At 45.7% G+C, this 16,899-nt stretch overlaps 8 protein-coding genes across 8 annotated transcripts; 7 read left to right on the forward strand and 1 right to left on the reverse strand.

Moving 5' to 3' along the window:
- Positions 1-205: 205 nt before the first annotated feature.
- EDB82DRAFT_511530 (uncharacterized protein) lies at positions 206-971 on the forward strand. Its single transcript, XM_025737028.2, has one exon. It carries the CDS (start codon positions 289-291, stop codon positions 742-744), a length of 456 nt encoding a protein of 151 aa, XP_025591930.1. The 5' UTR covers positions 206-288; the 3' UTR covers positions 745-971.
- Positions 972-1,668: 697 nt separating this feature from the next.
- Positions 1,669-3,085, forward strand: EDB82DRAFT_540304 (uncharacterized protein; the record flags this gene model as incomplete). The annotated part of the gene is made up of 1 exon (XM_025737029.2): positions 1,669-3,085. One exon carries the CDS (start codon positions 1,669-1,671, stop codon positions 3,076-3,078), a length of 1,410 nt encoding a protein of 469 aa, XP_025591931.1. The 3' UTR covers positions 3,079-3,085.
- A 398-nt stretch (positions 3,086-3,483) lies between these two features.
- On the forward strand, positions 3,484-4,984 carry EDB82DRAFT_511531 (uncharacterized protein). The gene has a single exon (XM_025737030.2). It carries the CDS (start codon positions 3,793-3,795, stop codon positions 4,669-4,671), a length of 879 nt encoding a protein of 292 aa, XP_025591932.1. The 5' UTR covers positions 3,484-3,792; the 3' UTR covers positions 4,672-4,984.
- A 212-nt stretch (positions 4,985-5,196) lies between these two features.
- On the forward strand, positions 5,197-6,441 carry EDB82DRAFT_288994 (uncharacterized protein). Its single transcript, XM_025737032.2, has 2 exons — positions 5,197-5,298; positions 5,343-6,441. The coding sequence occupies exons 1-2, from the start codon at positions 5,293-5,295 to the stop codon at positions 6,351-6,353; spliced, it is 1,017 nt and encodes a 338-aa protein (XP_025591933.1). The 5' UTR covers positions 5,197-5,292; the 3' UTR covers positions 6,354-6,441.
- A 2,265-nt stretch (positions 6,442-8,706) lies between these two features.
- On the forward strand, positions 8,707-9,020 carry EDB82DRAFT_528820 (uncharacterized protein; the record flags this gene model as incomplete). Its single annotated transcript, XM_025737034.1, has 2 exons — positions 8,707-8,797; positions 8,851-9,020. 2 exons carry the CDS (start codon positions 8,707-8,709, stop codon positions 9,018-9,020), a joined length of 261 nt encoding a protein of 86 aa, XP_025591935.1.
- A 448-nt stretch (positions 9,021-9,468) lies between these two features.
- EDB82DRAFT_561066 (heterokaryon incompatibility protein-domain-containing protein) lies at positions 9,469-12,150 on the forward strand (the record flags this gene model as incomplete). Its single annotated transcript, XM_065609750.1, has 3 exons — positions 9,469-10,315; positions 10,373-11,775; positions 11,833-12,150. 3 exons carry the CDS (start codon positions 9,469-9,471, stop codon positions 12,148-12,150), a joined length of 2,568 nt encoding a protein of 855 aa, XP_065463187.1.
- A 1,520-nt stretch (positions 12,151-13,670) lies between these two features.
- On the forward strand, positions 13,671-14,398 carry EDB82DRAFT_511534 (uncharacterized protein). The gene has a single exon (XM_025737037.2). It carries the CDS (start codon positions 13,792-13,794, stop codon positions 14,176-14,178), a length of 387 nt encoding a protein of 128 aa, XP_025591938.1. The 5' UTR covers positions 13,671-13,791; the 3' UTR covers positions 14,179-14,398.
- A 1,591-nt stretch (positions 14,399-15,989) lies between these two features.
- Positions 15,990-16,628, reverse strand: EDB82DRAFT_561069 (uncharacterized protein; the record flags this gene model as incomplete). The annotated part of the gene is made up of 1 exon (XM_025737039.2): positions 15,990-16,628. The coding sequence occupies one exon, from the start codon at positions 16,626-16,628 to the stop codon at positions 16,101-16,103; it is 528 nt and encodes a 175-aa protein (XP_025591940.2). The 3' UTR covers positions 15,990-16,100.
- Between the last annotated feature and the right edge of the window lie 271 nt (positions 16,629-16,899).

Genomic DNA, 16,899 nt, shown 5'->3' on the forward strand with positions numbered 1-16,899 from the left:
CCGATCTTGCGGGTTTTCACCATTTTTAAAGTATAATACTGTCTTTTCCCCTCTTTCATAGAAGGTAGGGCTCAAAAGGAGCGACATGATTCTCACACAGCATAAAAGCATAAGAACCCGGCAGTCCTCTTCTTCTTCCTTTAGCAAACACCACTCTTGAATCGAACATCGATCACCAAGCCACCACTTGTGAGTAACTTGCTTAGATACGCAGTGAGGTGCAATTTGACTGACGACCTTCTAGAACTACCTATTCGCTTACGATTGAGTACTCTTTAGCTGCTAGAGATGCCTCGTCTTCTCGTCCCTTGGTTCGTTCTGGTCATGGCCATCGCCACCCTCATCAGCGTGGTCATGACATGCGATCCCAAACCACCACCTTGGCCCAAAAAAGATCCCAACATCAAGCCTGGCACAGAAAAGAACCCAGTCTGCAACAATCACCAATGGGATCCCCCTCCCAAGGGCGCAATCTGCGGCGAGAACGGATGGCTCAATGACTTCAAGGACAACGAGAGGTTTGGGTTCATTATAGACCATCAGGAATTTTGGTATGGACCGAATGAATGTTGGGTCGACTGCTTCAAAAAGCGACCGAAATACGGCGACTGCAAAATATTCGCCGTCTGGCCGGGTAAAGAATGCGCCAAGTGGGAGAAAATCCCAACTACTCGGGATAACCGGACGACCCCTTGGAAGTGGTATGAGCCTCGCTGTTTCTGCAATCTTACCAAGGAGTGGTAGAGAGATATGCTTTGGCCGGGTGGATGTCGGATTTTATGATGATAGCTGCTTCGGTGGAAGGATGCCATAGGCTTGATGTTTGGACGAGGGTATGTCGGCGTTCAAGGAATTATTTCACTTCTTTGTATAGATTGAATCAACGATGACCATTTCAGTTCAATAATATCTAGCAACGATGATATCTTTTTGTTGTGCAATTCCCAAGTCAAAGTGGAAGTGATTCTTTCTGCCTTGGTTAACAACAATATGGAACGTCAATCGTTGGAGATAACCTCGAGTTTGCCGATGATTACGCGGGTGTCACTACTAACACGCAATTGGCTTTCGGCGACAAGGTCCCGCTTTTGTATGAGGTTAACTTTATCTTTATCTTTAATGAATTGCTTGCTGCTTGGGATTTATGTGGTCGATCTGACTCGGCAAGCAGGTCGCATAAAAACCAACACTGGTCTGGTGCTCGACAGAAATATTAGATCAGCTCTAGTGAGAATGTAGCCCAAGAAAACACTAATGCTGTCGTCTAGCCTTCTTACTATCCCTATTTTTGCGACCTGGCTGATTTGCCTACCGCTTGAGAATCGCCCCGCGTCCAGGCTAGTCCAGACTATTGAATACACTTATCTGGAAAGACCCCCAAAAGTTGCCCGGGCTATCAAGCTACTGATAGTTTCTTTTTAAGATAGTTTCTTTCTAGGCGGTTCTTGTACAAGTTAACTTTGTCGACCAATTGAGAGAAGGGGTAGAAGTAAGCTACAACTATAATAAAATGAGATTCAGGGGAAACTAACAGTGATGGACCAAACAAGGTCATGAGTTGCGGAAGATACAGGGGGAAATAATTCTCATTAAAGAAGCATCTGCCTTGTGAAATTCGTGGGAGTTCATCACTCACTTTGCATTTCCCAGCTGTACTGATTAGTAGAGATGTCTCGTCATCTCGTTCGTTCGTTCATCTTGGCTTCGGTCCTTGGCCCCTTCGTTAATGCTGGACCATGTAAGCCATTGAGTAGCTCGACCGTCTTGGTCTCGACTACCACCGAGTCTATTGAAAGTCGTGCTGCAACTTCAACAGGTGTCGTTTCTACGAGTGAGACGTATACATTTACATCGAGGTCTGAGGATGTAAGCACTACTACTGCTGAGTCGCCTAGTAGTACCGTTAGTGAGAGCGTCTTGTTCACTACTACGGCTGAGACATCTGCTATTTCGAGCGATGATACCACCGCCAGCCAAGGCGAGACAACTACTACGGCAGTATTTGAGGCTAGTACCACTGCTGTCAGCGATTTGGCTAGCGACACTACCACCGAGACGGCTGGTGATACCGCCACTGAGATATCTGCTACTATCTCAAGCGACGAGACAAGTGTGGTCAGCCAGACAGCTACGACTACGACTTTTGAAGATATCACCACAACTATCCTCGAGTCCTCAACTACCGAGGAAATCTTGCCTACTACTACAACTGACATCACCACACTCACCAGCGAGGCGCCTACCACCACAACAAACGAAGACGTCACCCTCACCTCAACTGAGCCTTCTGAAACCACGACTGAGGAAGTGGAAGGATGTAAAGACGATAAAATTACCCCCCCTCCCAAGAACTTGGTCTGCGGCGTGATGGGAGGTCGTACGACGAACGACGGGTACATAGGATTAGGACGTACTCCCGATTCAGAGCTTGACTGTGCAGAAGAGTGTAGAGATACCCCGAACTGCAATTTTTTCGCCGTTAAAGCGGGCCAGTCAGGTTTCTGTGAGCTCTGGTCTAAGGTCAATCCTACGACAAACTTCCCGTCTCCATATAAGTGGTATGAGCCTGGGTGTTTTTGCGGTTCTGAATCCGAACCTGAGGCTACAACAACAACTCAGGCACCTGAAGTCTTGCCCACCACAACCGAAATTACCACACTCACCAGCGAGACCGAGTTGCCTACCACTACGATAACCGAAGACATTACTCTTACCTCAACTGAACCCGTCGAGACCACGACTGAGGCAGCCACAATCTGCATAGACAATAAAAAGAGCCCCCCTCCTAAAGATTTGGTCTGCAGCAAAATGGGATATAGCTCGAATGCAGGCAACGCCGAGGTTGTGGGCAGGGGCCGTTTCGGGTCGGAGCTCGAGTGTGCAGAAGACTGCCGAAACACCCCAAATTGTAAATGGCTGGCTGTCGACACGGGCCCAGGCGGTTTCTGTCAGCTCTGGACCGGGGTCTTTTCACCGACAAACCATGAGACCTCTTGGAGGTGGTATGAGCCTGGGTGTTTCTGTGATTCGTCTGAGCCTGAGCCTGAACCTGAGGCTACGCAAGAACCTGAACCGTAAAGGGCCTGTGTTGAGGGGAGGTTTGTGCCATTGGCGGTGTTGTGATAGGGAGCGGCCGGATGTAGAGGTTGTTTGGAGGAGGAGTCAGAAGGACTATTGGAGGGAGGAAACATGATGGCGACAACTTCACTTCTAAATGAAACAAGGGATTCAGACAGGCGGTATTTTGAACGAGTATATAGTCTGATGATAATACATGATCTATTTTATTATTCTTGCTCAATTCCTTACAGTGATGCTGGGTGATCTACTTCCCTTTGTGAGAGACACGCGTATAGAGTAGCGAGCAATGTCTTGGCTTACTAATTATGTCCGAAATGCGATTAAGCATAACCTTTCCATTATTTCTGACCAATACTATCTCTTTTTCAATTGTTGGAGATGCAGTTTGTACAGTAAGAAACGCCGATGATTACATGAGTGGCAACACTAACACGTGATTGGCTTTCGGCGATAAGACCCCGCTTTTGTCGTGATGCTTCATTGGTGTCGGTGTTAGAGGGGTTCTGGTGTTTTCGGAGATAACATACTTTGCCTAGTTTTTGATCGACGATGCATGACTTGAAAGCTATATAAGAGCCTCAGAGGTTCACTGAGAAGTCTGCATCATCAACATCTCACTTCATCTCAGAAACAGTCACTCAAGAAAGCCAAACGACTACAACTGCATTGTTCATACAATACCAATCGTATCAATTCACAAACACCATTGAAATGTCTCCACCAGTTTGGTTCATCACCGCAGCTTCATCAGGCTTCGGTCATGGCATCGCTCTTCATGCCCTCAACCTTGGTCACACAGTCATTGCCACAGCACGCAGCACATCTCGTGTCCAAGACCTCGCCGAGGCAGGAGCTCACACACTCGCCTTTGACGTAACATCCCCCATCTCAGACCTTGAAGCCATCGCCAAAGATGTCTATGCCAAACATGGCCGTGTTGACTATCTCATCAACGCCGCCGGGTACATCCTAGACGGTGCGGCCGAAGAGGTTTCTCAGGAGGAGCTGTACAACTCTTTCAATACCAACGTCTTTGGCATCTTCAACACAATCAAGGCTTTCCTACCAGGTATGCGGGAGCAGAGCATTGGTGAGAATGGGCGCCGTGGAACGGTTGTAACCTTTGGAAGTATTGGCTCTTGGAGTGGTGGCGCGACATACTCTGTCTACTCCATGGCCAAAGCCTGCGTATCCTCTCTCGCAGAGTCTCTTCGTGAGGAACTAGAGCCTTTCAACATCCTCGCTTCAGTCGTTGAACCAGGATACTTCCGCACCAGCTTCCTCAACCCTGGTGTCAAGGTAGTCACCAAGAACCGCATGGATGTTTACAACGATGAGAACACATCCACTGGCAAGACACGCAAGGCTTTGGAGAAGACGGATAACAACCAGCCTGGCGATGTCAAGAAGGGAACAAAAATCATTGTGGAGATTTTGACGGGGACAGGTGTTGGAAAGGGAAGAGAAGTGCCTGTGCGAATCATTCTGGGCAGTGATGCGGATGTGTTTATTCGAGGGAAAATTGGCGAGGCGCTGAAGATTTTGGATGACTGGAAGAGTGTGACTGTGAGCACCGATATCACAGAATGAGGACTGTAATAATTATGTCTTACAATCGTGAGTGCCGTACTGGTGTCAAATTGAGAATAGCCCATGCATCCCCCAGAATAGGTTTTATGTGCGATTTTCGACGTGGTTTACTTAGATATTTTTACACACATCCAGTGACGTCTTTATCATGGCGCCTATGTTACAGCAAGTGTAGAGACTTGTCCAAGAGATATAATAGCTTAGTCACTATGGCATCGTATATCTGCCTGTAGACTGTCATTTTCTGTACTTAAGCTTGTCCTGAGGTTTCTGCCACATATGGCATGGCTGGTGCTTGTAGAATGAAACTGCCCAATCGCATGAATCTGAACGTGACTTATTTTAACACCGCCTGGTGACAACACAGAGAGCTGAAGCAGGGATTAGAATGCCTCTGACCTCACAGGCGCTTCAGCCACTTCTTTGTTGTGAGTATAGCGATTTAGGCAGTATTATTACTTAAAGAGGTTGCAGTATCCGTAAGCCGCCACTTGTTGTGTACTTATGTGCAACTCACCTCGCTCGTCTCACTTTCAGATGGGCTTTGAATACAGTTGAAAATACTTTCTGAATAGCAGTAACTGGCACCGTCAATCTTTAAGCTATCGTAAAGATCCCAATATGGAGGTGAGTTATGAATCAAATCAATTGACTCCAACTAACATGACTAGAAAGTTGGGGAAACAGCAACTGGTACCCGACGACACGCATTGCAGCTGTTCAGAGAGAATGCCGGTATGACCCACGTCAACGCACTGCTGCAAGACCATGAATTCCCGGACACAAGAGTCAAAATTGCAGGGCTGATCAGAAGAGAGAGACATTCTGATGTTTACTCTGTATACATCGACGAGGATGGCTCGTCTCTGGATCAAAGGGCAGAGGCTCGAGCATTCATCCTAAACGGAGTGCCAGCAGAGCTGAGGAGACATCGAACACGGTGCATGCGCCGCTTGCGCCATCGAGCCTTGCTGGAGGCACCCTTTCGTGGCGCCATGGTAACGGTTTATGAAACCATACAATCTGAAAAAGAAGACCAAGTTATGGAAATGACGGAGCACAACGAACAAGCAAAGCGTGTTCGACAGCGGGAAAAACGCCGAGTGAACAGAAAGCAAAAAGCGGAAAGCAAAACTCTAGAAGATGCCCCCGAAAGTGCCCAGCTTCTAGACGAAAATAAACCAGTGTATGCACCAGAGCTATCAGATCGGGAGACACACTTGTCTGCTGCTGTCATGTTACGTCCGTGTTACGACGATCAGGGCAAAAATCGCCTCGGCGACATTGGACCTAAGTTGCGCCTCTTGCATGAAATAAGGAGTCGAAGTCCCAAACTTGAAGAATTTTGGAAATTATTGGCGATTACGCGTGGCAAAACCCGGTGGCTACAACCCACTGTGGAACCTATTACTGGCGTTGAGATAATGTGCGATTTAATGGATAATCATATCGCAATGCAGAGGTTTGTGGAACAAATACACAAACACCTTTCGGAAATGTCTTATCACCAGCTATCGTCGGGAATATGCATCATTCTATCAAACGTTTCCAACCAAGAACAGCATGCGACTAGCAGAAACGGCCGACTCGAAACTCTCCGATACATACAATCAGGCTTGATCGTTTTGCTGAGGAAGATGCAAGCAGTGTACAAACTCATGAAGGACAAGTTTTGGAAATAGGTTTTTAGAAAAGCTTTGAAAAACATGACTGAGTCCGAGCGGAAGCTAGTGACGATACGAAGGCACGACTCAGACCTCGAGCTGCTTGAATCTGGTACTGTTCACGTTCGTCGTCAGGACAAAGAATTGATTTAGACAATATATTGCAACTTGGAAGACACACTTTTATAAGTTCGTTAAAAATCTTGAAATGTTTTCTGAAATTTTCTCATAGCATGCAATATAACAACGAATGATAGGAAATTTTGTCTCGCAATTGATAGACAAATAGGGGCTTCAGGAAGCTCACTCTCATGGATATACATCCGTGTAGAAACATTGAGGAAGCGACCGATATCCAGATCGGCTAGATTGCATGACTGCACACTAAGCCCCCCTTCGAACTGGAAATATGCCATACGTAGATAGCACTATTAATCGATGCCCAAATGGAAGTTGAGACTTATGATATAGAAAAGGGAGAAAAGGAAAAGGAAAAGGAAAAGAAAAAGACAAAGGAAAATCATCGAATAGAGTTACAAAGCTTCGCGTGTCATGCACAATTTGCAATTAGCCGCTTCAAACTCGTAAGGCTCTTACTCTATTTTGTCACTCCTACTTGGCGATTTCCTTGGTCTTCCCTTCTTCCCCTTGTTGCAATTGCTAATATGGTCTTTGTGTAGCTCGATATCGACGACTGCGTGCTGGCCACAAACGCATTGATAGAGACCGTGTCCGATGCAGTTGTTTGAGAGTAGGTGACGAATATGTTTGTCACGCCGGCCCGTATGCCCGCATCGACAACAATAATCAAGACGGAGATGGATGCTGTTGAGGTGCCGTTTCAAAGATCTCATGTCTTTGAATGTCCCGCATGTTGATCTACCACAATGAAATGGGGCTGACTGAACGTGGTCCACGATTATGTGATTGCTATTTTGTGTTAGAGTCAGGTGGCTTTGAAGATAGATAGTATGTTGCAACATACCAAAGATAATCCACGGTGCTGAACGGCTTCCCGCAAAAGTCGCAGCTGAGCTGAGGCGCACTTGATGCAGGGCTTGGTGTTGTGGATTGTGAGGTTGTTTGATTGCACACGCTGGATGCTGACGGACTGGCTGCCTCATAAGCACTAGTGGCCTGCGAAAAAGAGTCGGGTATCGAAAGGAAGAGTTCGGGTGGTTGCCATTCAACAAAGTGGTCTATTGAAATGGGAGGGGAAAGTTGGGATAAGTTAGAGCCTTCCTGTCTGATGTTGATTGAACAATAATGGGCTTCAATGGGTCGCGACGGCTCAAAAGACGGATCCTCACGAGAATAAACGTCGTGGTAATCACATCCCAGGTCATCGACAACGTCAAAGAGGTGCCCAATATCTTCACATTCGTCGCCAGACAAGGTCTTGGGACGATCGCCCCAATAACCAAAGTCGAGTTGCCATTGCAAGTCGGCAATGCCGCTTGTCGTTGGTTCTAAGTGATGATCATAGTGGTCACTGCTTATGCTTCGTACGCCGAGCCTGGACCCGGCGCGGGACCTCGCACAAGCTAAACTTCAAAGATAAAGTTGTTAGGGTGGTAAAAAAGAGACTGTGTTAGCCAAGGGTTGGGTCGACTCGACTCCACTACGAAGGAGTCGCGCCTGTTGGCTCCTCCAGGTTGTAGAAGAATGAAAGAAAGAGAGTGAGGAAGTGACTAGAGCCTCGTTTTAAGTACTTGTTCGAGTGGAAATGGAGCCCCCCTCCCAGGGTGTCAGCAATCACGCTGACAAAGGGCCATTATTGTGATTTGGTGTGGCTGAAACTCCCAAGATCCTGTGATCGGTATGTACGTACTGTAATACTGATTCGGATAGTTGGATAGGAAACGAGGGCCATTTTTCTCATTCGTCAGATTCGTTGGGAAGAAATATCGTTCTACGCATAATCAAATCGAGGACACGCCTTGTTATGTGGCAACCACCAATGAGAAAATTGGCCCCCACAGAGTCCTGGTCGAACGACGCATATCATAACAGAGCTCCTGCAGGCAAGACATTTGACTGTAGATTGGTCCACTCAAGAAAATGGCCCTGATATCGTGATCATCGCACAGTATTAAGCAAGGTATTATCAAGATCGTTTGGAAACAGAGCTTGAAGAACTTATCCAATGAAACAAATGGCCCTCTGCAAACGCATGAAACTATACAGAATGTTCATTATGTCTGGTGTTAGTGAAGTTGCTTCAACGAAAACACGTTGACTGCGATGTGAAGAAATATATATTTACATGTTGATCTCCTCGATGAGAAGTTGGTTGTAATGCTAGAATATCGAGTCAGAAAACTCATCACATTTTATCACTATTGACCACCCACAAATCCATTCCATCACTATGAACTCTCTTCATGGTTCTGCTTCACGTCGAGACAAGACTTCCTCAGATTTAACCAAGGATGACAAGCCTGTTGTCGACAAGGACCGATGTGAGCTAATAACGAGTTGCGTTGTCTTCATAAACTAATCCACACATACCCAGCGTCGCCATTGCTCGACTGGTTGAACCAGAACGAAGGAGATGACCCATGGCATGGGTTTACTGCCGTCTCTACCGAAGGCCCACGGGGACGATCGCAAGACGGCCCGGCCAAGGACAAAACAAATGCATGGAGTACCCAAGCTGAAGTCGGATCTGATAGGGGAGAGTGACTCAACCGCATTATTTGGACGAGTTGGATGTAAAGGGATTAAAACACTAGTAGCCGTTGAGACTTAGATTTTGATATGATGGAATTTGGAAGAAGTGCTAGATAGAAGCACGAATAATTTCTAGAAACTATTTCTTACTGTTTCAAACCAAGCTGGTGAATACCTGTCAGCGTAATACGCATGATCATAGTACCGGATTTGCAATAAATACCACTAAAATCACAGACGAAACTTAAAGCACACTAAAATACATTTCTGTTTCTAGAGCTGAAGTCCTGCCGGTCCAAGCTGAGTTGGTGCTGAGCTTGGGCTGAGGTGACCCGTAAGGGACCACATCTGGGACCACATCCCCCTATCCATAGCTCAGGACCCATTCTTTCTGGGTCGTTCAGTGCTTGGCCAAGAGTCGGTAATATTGCCAGATATCCGTTGCAGATTTACTACCTATATGGAAGTAGAACAAGGCACAGTGCTCGTACTGTACTCAAATAAGTCCGATGGGAGCCACACGGCCAATCGAAGTTCACAGTCCACCGGTGGCCAAAAGATCCCCTTGTTCCTTTCAGCAGGATCTAAAGCAATATTACCTCCAGGTTCAACATTTTGGCTGTTCTTCCAGGAGGACACCTTGCTTACGACAGGGTGTATCGTTCCGCCTTCACAGGGACCACGGGCAATCGCCCGCGGCTTGTGTAATGTTTGCCAAGACATTCCGTTCGACAAGCTCAACTGTGAAGAAGGTCCAGGGCATGCTCACCAAGAGAGCATTCAGCATCTACTCTCCTCGAGCGAGAGATGTGAATTATGCGAGCTTATTCTCGATACCATTATCGAAATCGAAAAGGAACACAAAAGGTTCGACTACCCCATCCGGTCGGAGTTGATTGAAAATTCGAGTAAATTGAAGGAAGCGCCGGTCAATGTACTAGAATCGATCGACGATTCTGGTGAAGGTCAATTCTTCACAAGACAACAACTTTTCAAGGAGAATAACGTCCTCGTTGGCACGGTAGTATGGAGGAGCCCTTTAGCTCATAGATTCGTTGAGACAAAAGAGGGGCCTGAGAATGATCCTGATGCTAGTTTCTCTCATTTGGTACCTAGCAAGTATGATTCAAAACCTTGGATATATGGGAACTATTGGACCTTGAATGGGATAGAGAATTGCCAACCTCAATTAATTGGCCTGGGAGTTCGGTTGAGCCGAGGCCCCGAGCTGGAGGTGATGAATGGCAGTCAAAAAATAGTACACTATCTTTTTCGCGGCAGTCAGATAAGGATTCTCGCTCCGGCAGGTGTGTATCAAAGATCTCAGACTCTTGCGCATGCCAACTAACTTGCCGATCATACAGATACTCCTCTCTACAGGACTATCCCAGGCAGGCTACTACATCAGCGCTACGATCAGGAGGTTCCGGCCATAAAACTGATCAGAGAGTTTCTTGTTGGTTGCTCCCAGACACACAATGATAGTTGTGTATTACCCGAGACGGACCTTCCCACGCGGGTTCTCGATCTAAGCGAGCTGAGAACGCACAAACACGTCAAGCTACTAGTAACTGGGAACATACGAGGACAATATATTGCTCTAAGCCACTGCTGGGGTTCATCGCAGCCACTTCGAACCACGTTAGAAACTTTCCTGCAACATCAACAAGGTATTCCCGTAAGGCTTTTACCATTGACATTTCAACATGCAGCTATTATCTGCCATCAACTTGGTATTCAATACCTTTGGATTGACTCACTCTGCATAATTCAAAATGACTCAGCAGACTGGGAAATCGAAGCAGATAAGATGAGCGAAGTATATACAAATGCATGGTTGACAGTTGCTGCATCTTCCTCAAAAGGATCCAATTTTGGTTGCTTCACCTTGGAACAGCCTCCGGCGGCGTACATTTCATATGAAAGCCAATCAACGGGAATGCACGAAGTGCGCTTGCCGAGCGTAAAACTCCCATTTCCAATCGAGGGCTCATGGCAAACCTCCGTCTACGCTTGCAAAGAATGGATGCCTCCTTCGTTCCAAAGGTATCCATCCCTTTATCAAATTGGAAGTTTCGGGGCCTATATTGATCCTGTTGGAGATGAGCCTCTGAATCAACGTGGCTGGACACTTCAAGAACGTTTCTTGTCGCCTCGCATTGTGCACTTCACATCTAGTCAAGTCTTTGTTCAATGTGGCCGTGAGACAGTGGCAGAAGACGGAGCTCGATTTGAGAATCTAATGTCTAAATGGGCCGTCCTCAAGCACCTTGAAAGAGATCCTGCAGTTAATGCGAAACTTACACCATCGGAGAACAGATACGAAGTGTCTCGACGTACTGGAGGATGGAACTTTCTAGTTGAATCATATAGCAGGCGTCAATTGTCTTTTGAGACAGATAAATTGCCAGCAATTGCTGGTATGGCTCGTTGGCTCCAGCAACAGACAGGTGAAACTTACCTCGCAGGGCTCTGGAAAGAACATATCTGTCAAGACCTTCTTTGGAGAAAATATCCATATGAAGAGATGCAACCTGTGTGGGCAGATCAGTCGAGAAGACATCTTTATGGACCTGAAAAGCCATTGCTGCCGTTCAAAAAGCCAAAAGCATACCGTGCTCCATCATGGTCTTGGGCATCACTTGATGGATCAGTCAAGTTTGAGGCATTATCGAACTCAATTTGTAGCTACTATTGCGATTCATTCCTCGAGTATCATAACAAGAGTCATTTCGGCAAAATACAGTCAGGTTGGCTAAGAATCAAGGTAGGCTTATCCACAAAAACATAGCTTTATAATGCATCATCACTAACTGCTCAGAAGGCGCCTCTTGTTGAAGTCCGACAGTCTAAGTCTCTGTCTCAACCTTTTCCCAAGACTGCGATTGACATCGTGCTGAATGGTCGGACTTACCGAGGACATGCTTACTTCGATTTTAAGCCCGAGCTTCCCTGTTTGGCAGCGATGATTTGCAAGTCTAATTGCTTACTTCTAGAAAAGGTAACATCTGAACCTAACAACTTTAGGAGGATTGGTATTGCTCAATTAGATAGAGTAGCAGGACTTGGAGTTAGTGTATATGAGGATGACAAGGTCCTGGCTTCTGATTTAGAAAGCGTATCTAGTTTTACAATTATCTAAGTAAATACAGTTTTAGATATCCTTTCTATTGAGACAAAGGTGACAGCATATTAAAACTATAGACTAGATTTCTACTTATTATTTACAAATTAAAGTAGTACAAAACCTTATAGTTAGTTCCTTTACATATAATAGCTAGATACTAAAGATATAAGTATTGGAGGAATTTTATGCAATCAGAGTGCTTAACATAAAAAGGGTTATAGGAAAGATAATATCCAAGATATAAATATATGACCCAAATTAACACAACTTCAATAGATGTTCTTCTAGCACTAGCTTCCTCGATATCGAATCGAGATAATGAATTTTCCTTTGAAGTATTACCTCTGCAAAGCTTGAGAAGCTTGACATGGTATCTATTAAGTCGAGCCTGCCAATGCTCACCCTAAAATATCTACGCACATCTAAACAATAATCTCATCAGATAACGCCGGCTTCCTCTTGGCTTTCAGCTATCCCAGAATTTCCCCCTTAAAGACTCGAAAGACTCCCTCACCGAGATTGTTATGGGTATCATCAGATTGCTTAATCAATCTGTATGCATTAGGTCCCCAATTTCTGTAACAAACGCGCCTGCTGAACTAAGCCAGCTCTTCAACGAGAAGATCAAGCCAAACATATGAAGAGAGAAAAGTCCCTCGAAGCGTATTGTTACTCCTAAGCCTATGGCTTCGTCATTCTGTCACGGCTGAAAGCCTCTATGATAGCCTTGTTCTCGAAGAGATATTTGGGTCTTTATGTGCCAAATGCCCTTAGTCTGTAAAACCTAGTCAATAATAAGATCATAGCTTCAACCTTCACTACGGCTAGGTTATGAGCTTGCGCGATGTAGTGGTACCGATAAGATGCCCCACTAAGAATCAGTAAAAGAAAAACATAGCACAAAGGGATCTCTGCTTAGGGTTTCTATTGCGGCTTATCGCGTAACCATATCTTGAGCGGAGTGATTCCTTAGGCGGAGCTCATGCTCGACATAATCCAATAGCGATACACTCAGTTCTCGAGATCGAGGTGCTTTGCATCGGAACCCACTACTTTCAGTCGTACAATGGTTCAATCACAGCTTCCCAGAAATGAAAGGATTCAATCGCAGACAAGTTCTGGGACTTTCATTAAACGATTAAAACTTTAGATCCTAACCCTAAACATAATCTGAGGCCAGCCCTGGTTAGGTTGCCATAACGTTAGTAGACGGGGCGACTCGGAGGTTGAAGGCCCAGAAATGGGAATAGGAGCGACACTGGCCTACCGCTTAGCTAAGGGGGGATTATATCTGATGCGAGCTGAGGGGGGGCTGAGGGGCTGATGAATAGCTTAGCTGAAGTTAAGCCAGCGAGTGAAGAGGCCATAAAAGCGGCAAGCTGCGGCAGGCTACTTGTCACTTGAGTTTTGTCTCATAATACCGCAATAATCAGCAGTTTATTTCCTGTTTCGGACAACATCGGACCCCGATATTAGACCGTCGGAAGTTCCGGTCAGTAAGCATGGAAGAGAAGGATTAATAAAGAGGAATTACATATAATTTTAACAAATTCAAATAAAGATAAAAGAGGTTTCTCTCGCAGTTTATTTAATTTAATTCTATTCACCTCTCAATATCATAAACACTATAGCAACTTGTTACAAAAAAACAGCACCATGTCATCATTACTCTTATCGACGGGCCTCAAGGCCTTTTCAATCTTTTCTATGGCTACAGGTACAGCCGATGTCATTGCCGGGCACAAGCCTCTAATTCCCGCCTCCGAACGAGCTCTGCTGCCAAAGTCAACACTCTCTGTATTGGACAACCAACTACGATTTCTGGGAGCGACATGGGGAGGTTACGGGGCGATTCTTTGGTGGGTTAGCAATGATCTCCAAGAGAGACAGGCTCCTCTGGCAGTGCTTGGAGCTGTTATGTTTATTGCTGGTATTGGTCGGACTGTCTCCGGCTTGAGTCTTGGCTGGGGTGCATCGTGGCTCAAGGTTGCTGCGGGTATTGAGCTTGTTGTACCACCTTTGATCTATATGCTCGGTTTTTAAACATGTTTTTCTTTTCTTGGAACGGGAACATCGACAATGAAACATCGCCGCTTTATAAAGGGAGCTTGAGATTCCCTTGGGTTTGACTCAGGTGTCGCTTAACCTCAGCTCAGACGACCCGCCTGAGCCACCAGGATCCCTTTCCTGCGTAAGTTTGGGAAGCTCGGAATCGTCACAACGAGTAACAACACTAGAGTTATATTTTATAATTGAGACTGGAATTGTATTTCAAGATCCACTTTGCATTGAGATTCCAACAAAGAACGTCGAAATCATCAGGTTTTGAAACTTGGACGCCAAACAGACAAGCTCTGGACTCTCTACGCACCCAAGACCCAATTAGTGGCTCACTAGCATTTGTCACTTTCGACTCTGATGCAGCGTGAATGCAAACCTAGAGCTCTCCGTCATGTCCTATGTCTACAGGCATATGTGTCTAGGGGGTTCAAACAACATCATCAACATAGACTTGTTGATATAGTTAGCCTCGACGTTCATTCTAATTGTGACTTACTGTATATCCAGGCGGTTAGTCGTATGTTTTGTGATTGGGACAGCTTGAGCTTGCACTTACCCAGTATATATTATGCTCGTTCGTTCGGACCTAGCCGTTTTGTACCAACTATTGCCGATGAATTTGCCCTGCCACAATCCTAAGTAAAGAGACCGTGCTCTTTGGCTCATTTTATCTCAATAGGAACGGTTATCTGCTGGATGGTTAATATAGAGTCAGTGTTGGGTTTTGGCAGTCTAATATACAGATATCGTACCTTTCCATTGCCGAGAATAGTCACTCTGGCGAGCCTCTTGCGACGCCATCGCATGTAGCGGCAACACCTATAGTAACAGCAACTCCAATAAGAGCTGTGCCACCCCAGGCAACAGTTGCACCAGCAATGACAGTTGTGCACGTAGCTAGAATCATGCATCTATCGATCGCCCCCCTTAGATTAGCCATTGGCATTGTTGATAACTCCGATGACATGACTGACGACAGGAGTGTTCTTGCCTAAAGATGTCCATGCCTCTCCTTGTTTGCCAAGGAGGTATGACTTTCGTTCATCATCGTTGAAATTGGCGAGAATTTGAATGTTTGAAGCGATGGCACTTTTTTCCGAATAATCTACCCAGCTTTGATCTGCACTTTTGATGAGTTCTTCCGCTGCTTCGGTATTGCCGACTGCGGCGCACGCTCCTGCTGCTACTGTACGAACGCAGCTATCGACAATTGTTACAGCCTCGCCGACGACAGGTATGGATTGAGTAGCTCCCATTGTTTTGTTGGAAATGAGTCAAAGTTGTACAAGAGTTGGTACTCTAAGAGTGAATAGACTTTTAGACAGAACAGGGATGGATATTACACTGTGATTGTCGGCACTTTATATACTTCGTTTCCCCGCCGATCAAAAACGAAGAGTATGTTGATTCGCCGCCCAACCTACAAGCTGTTGACTAAGAAATCTAGAACTGTTGGATGTCTCACGGCCCACGCATAAACCCTCTTGATTGATGTCTTCATAGGTTGTTAGATGCGCCACCGTGACTCAGCGTCAAGTCTATCGATTGCTCTATTGTATAGAAAAATTCCAGTCCCAGCCATAGGAGGCCATAAGTTCGCGTCTATAATGTCGATTAGTATTAGTGTAGCGATTCTAAACGAGTTTGATGAGTTTTGTGACAGGCGGGGGGAACGCTGCAATCAGATATATAAAGATATCACCGTTTTTATTCATTCACACCTGGACTGACATTTCAGTATAAGAGGTCAGCAAAGTCAATGGTATTTGATGGAAAAAGATATAAAATAGATGTTGTACTATATGAATCTTGACCCCGAGCTTATTGTATCCGATATATCTTTTCATCTCAGTATCAGTCGCAAGTCCGGAAAGCATACAAGCAGGGCTTCAGACGCGACATGGCTAAATGTAGTTCCAAGTGACAGGCTCAATCCCATTCTCAATCCTAGAAATAGCCTTGAAAGCACCAACGGACAAGTCCAGAAAGTTTTCATCAATGCCACCATCTGTTGAACCGACAACAGTTACTTCGATCCATCTCTGCGCAGCATTATCGACTCGGATCTTCTTGCCACAGAGACTCATGTCGAATCTGCACTTGTCAAGGGTCACGACGAAATCGCTATCGCGGGAGACTTGTCCACATTTGCCGGCATATTCGCCCTGGTAGATGTACGATGCGAATCCCTTGTATCCTTGCGGCTGCTGGGTAACCGGGGTGTTTGTGTCTGGTTTTGTTATTGGCTGAGCTCCTTTGCCTGGATTCTTTGCTTGTGTGTCTTGGATGGGTGGTCCTTTGGGTACCGGCTTCATGATGGGGTAGACTTTGGGTACTTGTCGAGCGTCGAGGTTGGAGGACGGTGTCGCAACGACGTCAGGAACACTGACAGCCAAAGCGGCAAGAACGGTAGAGATTTTAGAGAAGTACATTTTGTGAAGAGTTCAGTTGCGCTGCAAGTTTGGAGCGGTCAAGAAAAGGGAAGTCGAAACAATATATACAAGTTCCAAGCCATTTCATTGACGCTATCGTAAGAAGCTAATGGGACTATTGAAAACGAACGCTTAAGCATGCGATGTGCCTCAGCGTACCATGTTAATCATTGGCTAAAATACGCCAACTCATCTCGATTGCTAGGCTTCCCCTTGAACTATCTCAGCCACCATATTTTACATCTAGGGCTGAAATTCCGACTTCTGTTAC

This window comes from Fusarium venenatum, assembly GCF_020744135.1.
Source record: "Fusarium venenatum strain MPI-CAGE-CH-0201 chromosome Unknown EDB82scaffold_4, whole genome shotgun sequence".
NCBI lineage: Eukaryota > Fungi > Ascomycota > Sordariomycetes > Hypocreales > Nectriaceae > Fusarium > Fusarium venenatum.